General features: G+C 56.5%; 1 protein-coding gene across 6 annotated transcripts in view; it reads right to left on the bottom strand.

Annotated features, from left to right (window-relative positions):
- Positions 1-1222: 1222 nt before the first annotated feature.
- The window catches only part of STARD8 (StAR related lipid transfer domain containing 8), a 70787-nt gene continuing 56076 nt past the window's right edge, over positions 1223-15933 (bottom strand). For 4 of the 6 annotated variants that reach the window (XM_036840586.1, XM_036840584.1, XM_036840589.1 and 1 more), the window contains 13 exons: positions 14569-14640; positions 12282-12363; positions 11249-11312; positions 8616-10006; positions 7746-7919; positions 6602-6761; positions 5925-6123; positions 5310-5520; positions 4928-5042; positions 4421-4645; positions 3204-3421; positions 2927-3103; positions 1243-2783 (listed from right to left, as the gene is read on the bottom strand). In XM_036840586.1, the coding sequence (XP_036696481.1) occupies positions 2666-2783; positions 2927-3103; positions 3204-3421; positions 4421-4645; positions 4928-5042; positions 5310-5520; positions 5925-6123; positions 6602-6761; positions 7746-7919; positions 8616-10006; positions 11249-11312; positions 12282-12363; positions 14569-14640 (3206 nt within the window). In that variant the 3' untranslated portion in view covers positions 1243-2665. Of the gene's footprint in view, positions 2784-2926; positions 3104-3203; positions 3422-4420; positions 4646-4927; positions 5043-5309; positions 5521-5924; positions 6124-6601; positions 6762-7745; positions 7920-8615; positions 10007-11248; positions 11313-12281; positions 12364-14568; positions 14641-15933 lie in introns of all 6 variants that reach the window. The other 2 variants (XM_036840590.1, XM_036840588.1) reach the window with 2 other exon arrangements.

Here is a 15933-nt window from a genome sequence, read left to right as displayed (position 1 = left end):
GGCAACTGGTCCAGGGCCTCAGAGTCCAGAGCTGAAACACGGGGAATTCTCTGGCCCTTCCAAGGACCTCCTCCATAACTCTTTTCTGTCTCCTGACATTTTCATGCCACCCATGGACAGCATGCTCAACCGTATCCTCTGTACCGTCACCACGGCCTCCTTCCATGAGGAGGAAGGTGGGGGGCAGTACCTGTGCCAGAAGTTCCCCTGGCTGCCTGCCTTGAAAAGTACTGGCTCGAGCTTCACGCCAGTGTCCCCTAACACCAGAGCTGCTTGAGTGATCTCCCATCCTACATCACACACGGGGTGCCTTCGTTGTTTTCCCAAAGTCAAGGGGCTGACAGGTTCTCTGCTCCACCTCACTCCCTTCCAGGTTTAGCCAAGTCCCCCAGGCAGCAGCAGTGAGGAAAGGCCAAAGGCATGTAGGTACAGCTGAACCCAGAAGAAGAGATTGGAAGAAGGTGACAGAGAAATGGGACTTGACAGACACCCTGTTCACACTTACTGAGCCAGACTCATGATGCAGTGATCACTGGACTGTTTGGCCCAAGAGGAAGCTGAGGTTCGGAGAAAGAGAGAGAACAGGACTTGTTTGCCCCAGGCTACTCAACAGCACTCAAAGGATGCAAACAGATTGACTGCAAAGCCTGTACTCTCTCTCTAGCTGCCCCTCAAAGCTTGGGGATTTTATGGCTACAGCAATGTGGCAAAGAAAGCAGGAAGTCTATATGAGGGGCCTCTCTGCCGGCCACTGGAGCCAGACCAGGGGCTGCCTTGAGGCACTGAGACCTGTATCAGGCTGGCTTATGGGTAGAACAGGGTCCCCAAGCCTCTTGAGGCTGGGTCTCCACTCTTCATCCTTCAGCTTGAGCCATGTGCAGCAGGGGAAGAAAGGACAGCATAGCGAAGGCATCCCTCCATAGGGCTATCATCAGGATGCGTGAGGTCGTGTTGGGGGCTACTCAGATAGGGGACCTGGTCAGGTCAGGGAATAGGGTTTGCGGCTTCTGCCCAAGCCCTGGCTTCTCGGAATCATGCCTCTCCCAGCCCCAATCATCTCCCGAAGAGAAAGGCTGAGGCCCTTCCCCATTTCTCCTGCGGCCTCCCCCGAGTCCTACGTTGGTAACACTCACAACCTCTGACCCTAACACCGAAACTGCATTGTAATTTGCCCTCTGTCCCTGGCCCATCGTCTCAGCAAAGACAACCACACAGACAGAGAGCATCTGTAGGAATGCTTTATTGTTCCACTGGGGGGGGGGGTCACATGGACCATGCTCTCCACCTCCCCTGTCTCATCTTAAGTGCCCTTCCCGCCGAGGCTTTCCAGACCCCTGCCCCCACCCAACAGATTATGGTACACTCATGATAGAATACGTGTGTGTGTGTGTGTGTGTGTGTGCGTGTGTGTATATATAGATGTGTGTGTGTGTGTATATATATGTATCTATATATACACAAATACATTTTTTATATTCTGACTGTACAGTATTTACAGGTACAAATAAAATAGATAGGTTTAAACATTACAACTGACTGGCTGGAACCCATCCCACTCCAGTTTATTCAGCCAAAAATAATAATAAAGCACCAGCTGGCGTTTGGCATTTGACTTTGCATGTGAACCAAGATGGTTGGTGGGTGGGATAGGTCAGGTTTGGATCAAGCCCCAGCAGGCTGAGATGACATTATGCCCTTCCATCTGACTGGCTGGCTGCTTGAACCAGGGGCCAGGTCTCTGCTGGAGGAAGGGACTGTCATATCAGCCTGCTACCGCAGGCAGGAAGAGCAGGAAAGGCGACACGGACACAGATAGTGTCTCCTCACCACCATCTGCTTTTGCTCAGCCCGTGTGGTGGGAACGAGGCTGTTTACCCTCTAGACATAGCAGTGCGTGGCCCATGGCTACACAGGACCCCAGGGAGTGGCAGATAAAGTATGGGGCCCGAGTCAGGGGAGATTGGTTCATTGGTCTCTTGAGACCTGAGAAAGGAAGGTTCCCCCCACTCTCACATCCCAAGCTATCCCAAATCGTCATGTCACCTACTGGGACCCATCAGTGCCCCCTCTTTAAATCAGCCTCATAAAAATCAGCATCATATTTACACAAATCAAACAGCTCATGGTGGCTGGGGCTGCCCTGTGCTCTGCCCCTGTGCCCATCCACTCCAGTCCAAATTCTCTGCAAAAACCAGTTTAGGACCAATGTTGGGCCCAAAGGCACTACCAGAACGTCCTGTCCACACTCAAAGGGACCCTAGCACCGAACAGGATGGCTTGGCCTCTCAGAATGGCAGAGAGCTAGGAGCACACACTACTCTCTGCCTCCTCACCCCGCAGGCGGAGGAGCTGGGAAGGCTTCAGACTGACTGGTGGCTCCTTGGACTTGAAGGGCAGTAGCCGTCTTCCTGCTCCAAAAATGACTCCTCTCTCTCGGGAGGGCAGAACACAGGTTTGCGGGTGGAGGTGGAGTGGAGACAGGACACTGAAATTCGCTTTTCCTTCCCTGTACATGTGGAGGAGCTTCAGGAAGTAAGGGCGACCGCGTGGCCTTGCCTCTACCCTTGGAAGCAGCGTCCATCCGGGGGCTGCTCTGCTCTCATTCCCCCTCACTGCGTTGGTGCCAGGGGGCCTGAGTGGTGCCACTCTGGGACCAGGCCAAGGCTCACAACTTTGTCTCAGGGCCAGCTGCCTGCAGGGTCGGGAAGGAGTCCCGGATCTTTGCCACCTCCATGGCACACAGGTGCCCGAAGACTTTGTTGTACCAGTCAGGAGAACGGCCCCTGGGGAAGTAGAAGCAGGAAGGCATGAGCCGTGGGCTCTTCCCTGGAGCCCTTGCCAGGGACAAGGAAGACAGGACTTGCTCCCCAGGATCAGGGGCACGGGGTGGAGGTTGGGGGGGCGCAGGGCGGAGGTGGCCTGGTACCTGAGGTCAGCGCGGCAGATGTGAGTGAGCCGGGAGCGGCCCAGGCCGCAAGGTTCCATGAGGTACTGGGAAGTGAGCATCAGGGCCCGCACCCCCGACTCCGGCACGGGTTGCTCAGGATCCAGGGACTGAGAGACGAGGAGGCAACCCCCACGGGGCAGGTCAGAGCGCCACATCCTGTGGGGAAGGGACACACACATTCAGCTTCCTGGCGCCGGTTCCCACCCCACCTCCCCAGTCCCCCGAGTACAGCAGGGTGACAGCTCAAGCGCCTCACCGGAGCACCACAAAGTCGCGGCAGGGATGGGGTGCCATGCTGTCGGTGACGTAGTGGTACAGCTCCACACCCGGCATCAGGGCTTCCAACACCTGGGCCCGCAGAAGGTCCTCATCCCAGAGGGCCCTCTCCCGCAGGACACGGTGTAGCACCACGGCCGGGGGGGCAGCCACTTCTGTGGATGCCTTCCACACACACAGCGGGTGCCCGTCTGGTGCCTGCGAGCCACAGGAGTGGGGATGGGGGAAGCTGTCAGGGCTGGAGAACCCCCAATCCACCCCTGGGCCCCGGCCTGCCCTCACTCCAGCCCCCAGCAAGGGAAGGCGGCAGGACTGCTCCGCTAACCCCAGCCAGAGCCAGACAGGCCAGCCCTGTGCTCCCTGTCCTCTTTCTCCTTTCCAGATTTCTCTCCTCCGCCTGCTCAAGAGCACAGAGAGATGACAGGACACACATTCTCTGAGGCCTACTAGGCTCTACCAAGCAATGGGCACAGTGCTTGGAATTTCCAGAACTGAATATGGTGGTCATCCTCAAGGAACTCCCCATCTAGTGTGGGAAGCGGAACACGTGCATGGCAACAAAAGCTGCCACTTCCTGAGCCTTTTGCATGTGCCAGGCCCTGTGCAAGCTTCTCACCCTGACCCTGTAAGGAAGCTTTTACTATGACCGGTTTATCCATGGCAAACCTTGGGCTTGCAGTCTTACTTATAATCAGAATCCGAGAAAGAACATGGCTAGTGCCAAGAGAAGGACAGAGAGAAGTCACCTCCAGCCTGGGGCACGACTGGAGGCTCTGAATGGAGGAGGGGCATATCAAGCTGGGGCTGAAAGTGGCTGCGGAAATATAATGCTTGGGGCAGGTCCTTCCAGGCAGGAGGACAGCGACAGCAGGGGCAGAAGCGCAAAGGTGGAAACGTGAGGAGCTCAGCGTGACTGCAGTGCAGGCAGGGATGGCAGGTGAGGCTCTAAAAGTAGTGACACGTCTGGAGTGGGCTTTTGGGAAGATAATTCTGGCAGGTGCTCCCTGAGGGAGAGCCCTGGTCTCATTTGCTTCTCACTTCCTTAAGGTCCTTGCTCTGCTGGCTGACATTCTCCAAGTATCAGGCGGAGGCACAGCGAGACAGGCGGGGGCAGCTCCTTCCTTGAGGATCCCTGCACACAGCCTGCACTCTGTCCTCTCCCGGCCCCATGGCCACCCTGGGCAGTGTGGTCCTCACCTTCTTGCAAGCCAGCTCCGTGTGCTGGGGCCCTGGCACACTCATCCAGCCCTTGAAGCGCTCAGCGGCATCGCGCAGCAGCTCCTGGATGCTCTCTTCCATGTAGAGGCTCAGGCTCATGCCAGAAGCTCGGGCCTGCCGCAGCTCAGCCAGCGCTGGGCCCGGAGGGCTGAGCTCAGCGGCGCTGTAGGAGCCACACAGTTGTAGCACCATGTCCTGGGGCACCTGGGAGAGCACACACACACCAGGCTGGGGGCCATGGGAAGCAGCAGCGTCAGGGACCCCCAGTCCCAGAGCCCACAGGGTCTGCCAGGTTCATTTTAAGGGAGCGGAGAGACCTGGCTACTGCGGTGTGGTAGATGAAAAACTTTGTAGGGCAAGAGCTGAAAGTAGGAGATTGAAGCATATGTGTCAAGATGCGCCCTATCCCTGACTTAGAGCGCAAAGGTCAGGCATGTTGGTTCCGCCGGGTCTGGGAAGTAGGCACCACGGCCTAGAGTGACTCACCTGGAAAAGTTTCTTGCAGTCACTGATCATGTGTGACAGGCCCTGGGTGGCAGCCATGTTCTCACTCAAGTCCCTAGGGCCTGGCCGGCCAACCAGGCTGCGTTTGCTCTTGATCCTGGAGGGAAGGGCCAGGAAGAGAGGATGGCACGAGGGCACAAGACAAGCTCCCCAGAAGCCTGTTTGCCAGTCCTGAACACAAAACAACCTGCTGCCCTTTTGAAGACCCTGCTTCACAGCATCCAACCAGCCCAGGGCCCCTGAGGAGTCAGGCTGACCCCTTGTGGTGATGCCTGGGAACTGCAGTGCCAATCATCCAGGGCCAAAGAGCCAATGGGGCCCAAACCCTTCCTGCTTGGCCCTGCCATGCCTTGCCCTGTTTCACCTGGGGGAGGGGTTATCCTTCTTGGAGACGTTGAGGTGGAAGATGGAAGGTGCCAGGCACACAGCCAGGTTACCAGCTGTCATCTGGTTTTCCTCAGCAGAGGCAATGTCGCTTAGGAAATAGAGCAGGGTCTGTAGCACCTCTCGGTTCTCATCGGGGAGCAGCAAGGTGGCGGCTTGCGCGGCTGCCAACCATTGATCCTTGGGGAGGACTGTGAGGAAGGCAGACAGAAGGGCTTCCTTATTCCCCAAGAGCCTCTGGCAGCAAGCTTCCTGCTTCCAGGAATGCACAAGGCACAGTGGTCCCAAGGGGAAGTTGGTGAGGGGGAAGGTGGACTCTGGGAGGTCTCTGGGTGCTAGATCAAGCCCGGCTGTAATGTGAAGCATGAGCTCGGGGAAGTCCCCGCCATTCCTCAGGGCCTCAGTCCATATAATGGGTTTGGGGAATAGAATGTGGTCTCTCTCTAAGGACCTTTCCAACTCGGCATAGTAAATCTTCCGCTGAGCTCATGGGCGCAGCTACACTTGCCTGCACAAGGTTTATCTTCCACAAGCCCTAGGATTCAGGGAGGCCGAGAACCTGGCAGGTTACTGAGGATAGGTGCAGGCGACTCACGCTGGTAGATCTGTAGGAAAGTGGGAGTGAGCTTGCTGGTGAAGATTGGCTCAGGCAGGTCCCGGAAATACTGCTTCAGCAGGTCAGCCACATCATAGGCAGACTGGCCCTCGTAGCAGACGTTGTCGGGGGAGGTCTCATTCATTTGACGCAGGTTCTGGATCCTGGACTTCACCCCGGACTTGCGGAAGATGCCCACCTGGCCCATGCAGGGGAGGGAGAGAGGGAGACATGCAGGGGTGGGAGGGAGACTGTGAGGCCAGCCCTAGACCGGGTGTTTTAGGAGTGTAGGCCACCCCAGAGACATCCAAGCCTGGCAAGCTTCCTGCTGGGCAGGGTAGGAGAGAAATGGCAAAACCAAAGAGAAGGGTTTTTATAGCCTTGGGACGAAGGAGAAAGATGGCTTTAGTGGAGATGAGTAGGAAAACGAGGACCTCGGTTAAGGCGGGCTCCTGGAAGGTGGGGGCTAATGCGCCTGGGCCAGAAAAAAGCTGGCACAGAGCCGGGCAGAAGGGAGCTTTGAGTCCATCCTTGTTGGGCCTTCCTGAGGATAGGAAAAGTCTCTGGTGGGCCAGCCCAACCCAGGGGGAAGGCCACAGCAGCTCCCCTCCCTAATCCCTCAGCCTTGGACTTCCTTCCCATCACCATCTCTCTTCGTGCTCCCCAGAAGGCCTCACCTGGTCCAGGCACTGGCTACGCAGGTAGCGCATGGCTTGCTGAATGCTCTGGGGTAGTGGCTGGCCTGTGCGCTGCACATGGATGAGGGGCGGCACCCCAAACACATGCTGACCCCGGTAGTCCGGTGTCTTGTTCCTCTTCATGAACTTGGGCACTGACCTGTTTGGGGGAGGGACAAAAGATCAGGAACAAGGATGGGGTAGGCCCAGACACAGCTTGGAGACTCTGCAGTCTTGGGGGACTCAGGTGTGGGTGAGCAGGGTAAGAAACATGCCATCTCCCCAGAGTCAACATTCATCGAGCACCTGCTCTGGGCCCAGTCCTAGGGAGTCCCAGAGGAACACAGGGAGCTCTCAGTCTGGTCAAGGAGATGACTGCATTGACAGGCAGTGACAATACATGTGGCCAGAAGTGGGCCAAGAACTTAGGGGAGGACCCACGAGGGAGGGGAATTGTATGTACCTAGCGGGTCAGGGAAGGCTTCAGAGAGAAGGTGGAAATTCAGCTGGCTCTTAAGGGATGGGTAGCCCTTGTCCCAGAGGATAAATGGGAAAAAGACATCCCAGGCAGAGAGAACAGCATGGGCAAAGGCAAAGAGGCAGGAACAAGAGCATGGCGCATTCAGAGAAGGGCGACTAGTCTGCTGGCCTGTATGGTGGTGTCGCTTGGGTATGGCGGACTACAGAGCCTGACAGATGAGGCGGGGTTGGAACGTGAAAGGATCATGATGGGAAGGAAACTGGACCGTATTCTTTGGCAATGGGGAGCCACAGGAGGGTATTTGTTAGGAGAGTGACCACCAAAGATGCGTGTTAGGACAATCTCCCTGGTGGCAGCATGGAAATTGGGATGGAGGAGGTATAGCTGGGGGGCCTGGGGTCCCGACCCCCACCCCACCCCTCCTCATTCATGGCACACACTCATGTGAATCCTATGTGCATCCCTCACAGACATACATTTGCCACCCAGAGCCACGCTGACCTCTCCAGCCTCCTGGCACATCCCACCACTCCACTGGCCTAGGGGCTCCACCTGCCTGCACCCACCTTCTGAGGGTGACCCTCCCAGGGTCCTGGAGTGGGGGCAGAGAGGGATCCAGGACTTGGATGAGCAGCTGGGCGCCCACCATGGCCCAGGACTCACCAGACCCAGCCCTGTTTGTGGGGGACAGTGTACTTCTCCATGAAGGCGGTGAGCCGCAGCAGTGAGCCCTTGTGCAAGAGGTGGATCTGGCTGGCAAACTGCCGGTTGATCTCCAGCGACTCCGAATTGAGGCTGGGCCGGTGGGAGTTCTGGAAGCTGTGCCAACGGAGCTTCCTGGTGAGGGGTGAGGGGGTAGAGAAGGCCAGAGGAGCAGGTTTCAGTAAACCTTAGTAAAATTGTGTTCTTCTGGTCTTTTTATTTTTCCCCAAAAGAAAATATACAAGGAGAAGGGACCACTGTCAGCATTGATGCTGGGCCCCAGGGTGGAGAAAGCTTAGTGTTGGTTTCCAGGGCTGCACAGCGGCCAGATGCTGTCAGGAAGGGTGGCACAGAGCTCAGGCCCATCTAGTGCCAGCAAACAGTATCAGTCCCCCTTCCCTTCAAGACTGCAGTGGAGGGGCTGCTCTGAGAAACCCAGAATAGCGAAGCTGGGGATCAGAGACCATCTCCTGTGATGCCCTTGATTTACACATGGGGCAACTGAGACCCAAAAGGAGTCACAGTTTGCGCAAGGCCATAGCAGAGGCAGGTCCTGAACCTCACATCCCAGATTCCTGAGTCCCATTACTCTTTCTATTTCTCTTCTGGCACTGGCTGCCAGCTGGCAATCACTCAGCCCCTAAGAACTTGCCTCTGCGCCTTGTGATGAAGAAATTGGCTTGTGGGGGGGATGGTGAGGAGGGAAAGAGGAAGGGAAGAGAGAAAGGGGGTAGGGGGAGAGATGAAGGGAGGGAGGGGACAGGGAGATGGGGGAAAGAGAGAGAGAGGGACAACAGAAGCCCTGCCCCACCCCCTACCCTGAACTCCCACCTGCAGGGTCTGGTAAGTGAGGCCCCAACACCTGAATCTCGTCGTTCACGGGGTGCTGATGCCTGGAGTCCAGCCGGGGACCCTGTGGCCTCGGTCTCATTTGTGGAGTTCCCGCTACTGTCCAGCTCACTGGAGGAGGCCACAGTGTCAGAAATGGAGTGTCCTTCTTCCACAGACAGACTGGAGGCAGAGGTGGGTTCCCCGCCTGAATTTGCCTCCTGCTCATGATCCTGGGCCAAGCCGGGAGCCCCGGCCTCTGCCAGTGCCAGGAGCTCAGCCTCAGCTGGGGCCTGAGCCTGAGCCGGGACTCCTGGCTGGACATCCGCCTGGCCCAGGGCTAAGGACTCCCTGAGGGCTGGAGCCTCTCCCTGGGCCCGAGCCTCATCGGTCTGGCCTTCCACTCCACCGGTGGCTATTTCTACCGATGAAGCGGCTTCCTCCTCTTCTTCCTCTTCCTTATCTCCAGGCCCCAGGTCTGGGTACATGGCCTGAGACCAGAGCTCCACCCGCTGCTGCAGCCCCCACACGTGCTGGAGGATGTCATCCAGGTGCGTGTAGCTGTCCCCACCCTCCTCCTCCTCTTCAGCCTCGGCACCAGCCAGGACAGGCTCAGCTGGGTACAGCTCAGGCATGTTGTCATAGGTGCTGGCGTGGCTGCCCGTGGAGCCACAGGAGCCCCGGCGCCCTTCATAGCCCCAGCAGCTACCTGGCTGCCGATCTGCCAGGTGGTGTCCATCCTCAGGGCACAGGCTCTCAATGGACAGGGAGCGAGGGAACGTGCCTGGTTTGTGGTCCCTGGGCACGTGCACCAGGCAGTCACCCCAGTGTGCCCGCCGAGGATGCTGGAATGTGGCCACAGGCCAGGCCTCCCAGGCCCTCTGAGTCTCAGTGCCACCGCCACTGGCTGAGGTGGCCGCCCGGTTCTTGGCCCTGTAGAGGAAGCCACGGCGACTTCGGAAAGAGGCGGCTTTGGTGGCCTTCTCCGAGGTGGCTGAGCTGCGCTCTGGCTCTGCTTGCCGGCTGCCACCCTTTTCCTTCCGCCTCAGAGACTCAAGGTGCTTGAGGAAGCTCCGGGAACGGTGCTTCTTGGCTTTGTCCTGTGGAGTCTCCTGGTTCTGAGTGGGGCTGAGGAAGGGCCGGCCACTCGGGCTGGGAGCACAGCCTAGCAAGGGCAGGTCCACTGGCCCGGGTGGTAGGCTCACAGTGATGGCTGGCAGGGAGATGGCACTAAGCTCAGTGAGGACGCTCTCACAGCTGGAGGTCACTGGTAGGCCAGGGCTCGGTGGGGCCAGCAGGTCAGAGGAGCCCACGTGAGACCAGCGCTTACTTTCTCGCTGGAAGGCCCAGTGGTTGCTGATGGTACAGTGCTCTTCCTCCTCTGAGTCTTCATTCTGGGAAGGGCGCCACAGGGTGGGGTCAGAGGTGTCCAGCCCACAAGCCCTTGCTTGGGCTCCACTCTCTGCCTCCAAACTCTTGGGGGACTTTGGGGCAAAGGGCCCTGCTCTCTGGCTGAGAACACGTCCTAGGAAGGGGAACTGGCTCTGGGATTGCCAGAAGAAGCTAGGAGTCATGGAGGAAGCCCAGATGGAGGCTAGTGGTCATCTGATCAATCAAATTCCTCCCCATTTTACCGATAGGGAAACCCAAACAAATAAGAAGCCACTTGCCCAAGGTCATACAATGTCTGCAGCAAGTCAGTGACAGAGCCAGAGCCAGAATCCAAGCATCTTGACCTCCTGTTCTCAGCAGCCTCCCAGTGAGTCTCTAGGCTATAGTCTTAGATTAGAATCCCAGAATGGCAGAGCTAGAAAGGATATTTTAGATTTTCTAGTTTTCTAATTTGCAAAGTGGGGAAACTGAGGACCAGAGAGGGGAAGAGGCTTGTCCAAGGTCACTGAAAAGTCAGTGCAAAGCTGGGACCAGCCGCCAGGTGTCTCCTGCTTCCCGGGCCAGTGCTCTGGCAACTTGGAGATGGCAGGACTCTGGCAGAAAAAGCTCCAGAGAAAAGCCACAAAGCCTGACCCCAGGGAAGGATGGGTTCATCCGGCCCACATTCCAGGGCTACATGCAGACCAAGAGCCCTCTCCGTTTCTACAATCCCAGATTGGCCGAGTCAGAAAGGCCTTTGGAGGCTATTAATGCCACCCCCAATTCACTGCAGAGATGGAGAAAATGAGGCTCAGTGGGGTAAGACCTTGTGGGGTGAGGTTAGGGATCTTGACTTCTAAGACCATATAGGCCATGATTTTCCATCACATTATTCTGTCTTTGCCCCCTAGTCAAGGAATTTTTGCCATCACAGAGCAGGCAGTGTAGGCAGATGGATTTCCCTGAGGGACGGCCATCACTAGGTCAAGTTATTAGTAAATCCAGGAGGGAGGGGTGGGCTGAGGGGGGTGGGTAAGGCTGCGGGCCAGGGTACTTGTTCTCACACCCCAACTTTGAGACCAGGCTCACCAAAACCCAGCAGCCTCATACAGCCCCCTACACCCCACTCCCAGGCTGGAGCAAGGCACCGCTCCAGACAGCCCAGACTCACAGGACACTGGAGCTAGTTTCATAAGTGGTTTTTGTTTGACCTGGGTTCCCCATGGTACCACAAGACCACAGAGCCTACCCTTGTCCTAACTCACCTGCTTGCATTGAAAATGAACCTCCAGTTTCATCGAGGCACAACTGTTCAAGGTCATCAGCCTCCTGCAAGGAAACAAAGCAGGGTTCACTCAAGGGTCCCAAGCCCCAGAGCCTGCAGGGCATAGCCTGCCAAGACACTCCCAAGATGCCACCCACTGCTTTGCGTGCCCAAGACATCAAAACTTCTCCCAAGTCCCCGTGTTCATGAAGGTTTCAGTGCCAGACATGATGCTGTGGAGATTATGGGCTCTGCCCTCTGGGAACATATAGATGTGGAAAAACCCACTACAGAGATGGGACACGTTCAAAAACAGAGTAGGCAGAAGGCACAGCAGGCACACAGAGGGTGGGACAAGGAACTTCCATGAAGGCAGGGGAATGCAGTCAGGGAAGACTTGCAGGAGAACAGAAATAGGATTCAGAGGGACAGAGAAACAGGGACTCCTATACCAGGCTTCGATCAGAGCCTGTGACAATGTAGAGAGGGAAACGGTCAGTAAACAGACCAGTGTGTGTGTGAGGGGAGGACTGAGGCTGATAAGGTCAGTCAAAGCCAGGTTGCAAAAGGCCTCAGGTGTCATGCTATAAAAGCTCTGGACTTCTCCCTGCAGACAGCGAGACATTTGAAGCAGAGGAGCACCCACTGGGAAGCTGACTCTGGTGGCTATAGGGAGGCTGGATCAGAGCAAGGAGGCGAATGCAGAGCCGGAAGGCAGGAAGGCCAGTTAGGAGGATGAATCCAAGAAGTCGTGGTTTGGCCTCAAACAAGTAGAGAGGGGACAAATCAGAGGAATGTTTGGAGGCTCTAACTGAAGGGAAAAAAGAATCAAGGCTGGACCTTGGCTTTCTAGTGCCTGGGTGGGTGAGGATGTCACAGACACAGTAGACAGAGTGAACAGCGTGACTGCAGCAGATGAGCTTTGTTAATAGGCAGGCTCCTCCTCTGTCAGAGGGGACAAGGATTGCTTTCTCCCATGAGGAAGCCCCAAGCCAGGCCCTTGACCTCCCAGGTCTGGCCCTTAGCACCCCTACCTGCACAAGGCCCCCAAAGAGTCCTCGTCCAGAAAACCGTGGTCCTTCTTCACAGAGCCAATATCCACAGGAAACGAACCTTCTGTATGGCAGAGAAAAGCCAAGATGAGTCGAGGGTGGCAGGTTAGAAACTCAGTGCCAGCGACCCTTGAGCGAGAAGAAGGGGGCCCAGGAAGCGGGGAGGCAGGCAGGCGAGAGCTGAGCAGGAGAAAGGCTTCAGCGAAGGAGGGGCCCAGGGAGCTCATGGCTGGCCGTTGGGGGAAGGTCAAGGAAAGGATAGCAGAGTCAAGCTGGACAAAAGGACCCATCAGTCAGTTTTGGCAGGTCCATGGGGGACGGCAGGCTCGAGGCCCTGGGTGGCTGCCCAGAGCCCATCTGGGCTCCTCCAGTCCCCTCTGCATCTTGGGCTGCTCAGACAGGGAACCTCTTCCCTGACCCAAGGTGAACCGGGGAGACCAGGGAGAGAGCAAGGACAGCGTGCAGCCAAACAACACCTCGCTTCCCCTACTGCTCAGAGCAAAGGGCACCCACTCCCTGGGGTCTGGGAAGAGGATGGGAAAGAGGAAGGAGTGGGGGAAGAGGCAAGAGCATCCCCCAAATCCCACACCTCTCTGCCTTACTGGTAAAACAAGCCCATGGACTCATTTACTATTATTAGTTGAGCATCGACTTTGTGCCAGGCACTGGGGACACAACAGTGAATGAGACTAAAATGATCCAAGCCTACATGGAGTTTACATTGTCACAGGGGCAACAGACAGTGAACAATATGTGAGGGAAACAAACTATGCAGTTATAAATGCTAGCAAAGACATGAGCCAGGGTGACGGGATAAAGAGAGGCCTTGCTAAGGTGGTGACTTCTGAGCTGAGCCCTGAAGAGCGAGAAGGGGCCAGCCGTGCAAAGAGCCTGGGAGAAAGTCCCAGGCAGGACCGAAACTAAGGCTCCAAGGAGGGCTAGAGCCTGGCGTGAGCAAGTGGTAGAAAGCAGCCCGGAGAGTAGTGAGCAAAGGAGAGAGAAGTATGTGGAAGCTGGGTGATGCAGTCTCGTTGGCGGGAACAAAGTGCTGACGCTCACTTCATTCTGGGTGTGCTATGAAGCCAGCGGAGGAGTAACACAGAGCAGAGTAACCGAGTAATGTAGGCCGGCCTGCACTCCCAGGGTCCCTCCAGCTGCTGTGCATTCAGAGTAGAGGACGGAGCACAGAAAGGAGGCTGCAGCACTAGGCCAGGCGAGCGGGTCACACCGATGTGGCAGTGAAGGTGGTAGGAAGTGGATGGATTCAAGATATATTCTGGAGGGAGAAGGGACTTGCTGGAGGGTTAGATAGGTGGACAAAGGAAAAGAGGAACGGAGGATGATGCCTGGATGTGGGGCTTAAGTGGTGGTGGTGCCATCAGGCGGTGACATCTGAGACGTCTGTCAGACAGCTAAGCAGAGATACTGAATTCGGAGTCGAAGAGATGAATCTGGAGCTTGGGACTGAGGTCTGGACACAGAGGCACTGGGGAGTCATCAGAATATACATGGTACTTGGACAAGGATCTCCTGGGAGAGAAATGTCGAGCGAGAAGAGGGGCCAGGACGGAGCCCTGGGACACCCTAACAACTAGGAGCAGTTAGAGGAAGCCGAGTCAGCTAAGGAGACTGAGAGCGACAGCCAGAGAGACAGCCGGGAGAAGAGGGCATTCTAGGAGCTGGAGTGGCCAGCTGTGCTGAATGCTATTGAGAGACTAAGTCAGGACTGAGAAGCGACCGCTGAATTTGACCACATGGAGGTCCCTGGTGAGCCTGACAAGGGCTGTTTTGTTGGCGAGGTAGGGATGAAGCCAGGGTACAGTGGGGGTGTGGGAAGAAGAGGGGAACTGGAAACAGCAAGTATGAACAACTCTAGAGAAAAACAGAAAAATGAAGGAAAGCAAAGAAATAAGGCCATGGGGAGGGAAGGTGAAAGCAGGGCTGCCAGGGTGCACCCTCCATGTTGCATCTATGTAAATAGCGTTCTCAGAAACAGTACAAAGCAGATGTGGTGGTACAAAGCAGCGGCCCGGCTTGAGACACGGTACTTTAACACATGGGTGACTGCAGAGCTTGTGAGAGCTGACGAGCATGCAGGAGAGAGGCCAGGATGGTGTAGGAGAGAGGTTGTAACTACGGGAGCAGGGCCAGGGTACGCAGCTTCTTGTGTGGTTGAAGAAAAGATCTGAGGGACCCCATTTTCCAGCTGAAAAATGGAGGGATAAGGCAAGTTTGGGGTGGGGGAGGGGGAGCCATTGAGTGGCCTTACCTTCAAAAAGCTGAGCATACTGAGGGAATCCTGTCGCTCGGAGCCACCTGCATGCTTTTCTGGCCTCAGCTTCTAAAACAGATGAGGGGGAGAGAGACAGAGAAAGGAGATTAGGGGGTGCTGACGCCAAGCCACCCTGGTGTGCGCCCCTGCACCTCCAGTAGGGAGGCACCTATAGCTCTGGTGACCTAGCAATGACAACAAAAGCACAAAGGGGCTGGCACATTCACTCCATGTCACAGCTAGGATTTCCCCTCTGCTCCCCAAACCCTACTCCCGGGATGTGCTGGGACACCTCTCTTATGCTGCATTACCTGCCTGTCCCAATCCCCCTCCCACTCTCCCACCCCTGCCCAAGAACAGGACCACCAGCAGCAGCAACTCCCAGGAACATCTGGGGTCAAGGAATACTGCCAGGGGAAGAAACCATTGCTGTGTCTTCACCTCCCACCACCCCCGGGGAGCTACCCCCTTCCATGACCCAGGCAGACCATCCTAGTACAGCTAGGGATACACAATGTTCAACAGCTATTATTCTCTCCTATCATCATACCTAACATTCCCCAGCACTCTGATAAGCCAATCTCATTTAACACACACCATAAGCTGTGCAGATTTTAATATGCCCATTTTACACATCTCCAAACAGGCTCAGAAAGGAAGGGCTCGTCTACAAGTCTCGCACTTGACAAAGTACAGTGCAGGGGCCGGAGTCCAAGCTCAGTCTGACTCCTGCTCAGGGTTCCGACCTCTTCTAACATGGCAGCTTCACCAGTGCGCTCCCTCCCCAACCATTCACCAAGTCCCAGACCTCCCTCCCCACAGGGCCTCCCAGGACTGTTCCGGCACTCTCCCGTGGCTTGGCCTCTTTGTGGCACAACTCAATGCTGCTTGCCAAGCTGACAGTGCTGGCCTATGGGAGTCTTGGAGGGCAATGGCTGGGTTAGCCTCCCACCTCTGCTCTGAGGGTGCCTGGCACAGGGTGGGGCACCCCTGCCAGCCTCAGTGGAGACTTGCAGCTGGACTGAAGCCACAAAGGAGGTCCTCCTGGACATGGTAGGCTGAGTACCTGCAGCAGAGCCCTGGGACTGCCCAGTTCCCTACCCAGGTGGTACCAGGAAGCAGTGGGGCTGGGAACATGGGACCTGGCATTGTGGTTGGGGGCACAGAGAGGCTGCTGGCTCAGCAGAGCTTCTCGGCCCACAGAGTCCTGCCCCCAACATTTCTTCTACTTCCTTAGTGCCTGTGACCAGGAGGCTCCAAGGAGACTGGTGGGATATCTCCAAGACAGGAAGAGATCTCTCCCCAGTGCTCTCCCACAAGGAAATCCAAGATGAGATTCTGGCAGCCAGGAATCATAAGTTA

This window comes from Balaenoptera musculus, chromosome X (assembly GCF_009873245.2).
Source record: "Balaenoptera musculus isolate JJ_BM4_2016_0621 chromosome X, mBalMus1.pri.v3, whole genome shotgun sequence".
NCBI lineage: Eukaryota > Metazoa > Chordata > Mammalia > Artiodactyla > Balaenopteridae > Balaenoptera > Balaenoptera musculus.
This window is presented reverse-complemented; position numbering and strand designations above follow the sequence as displayed.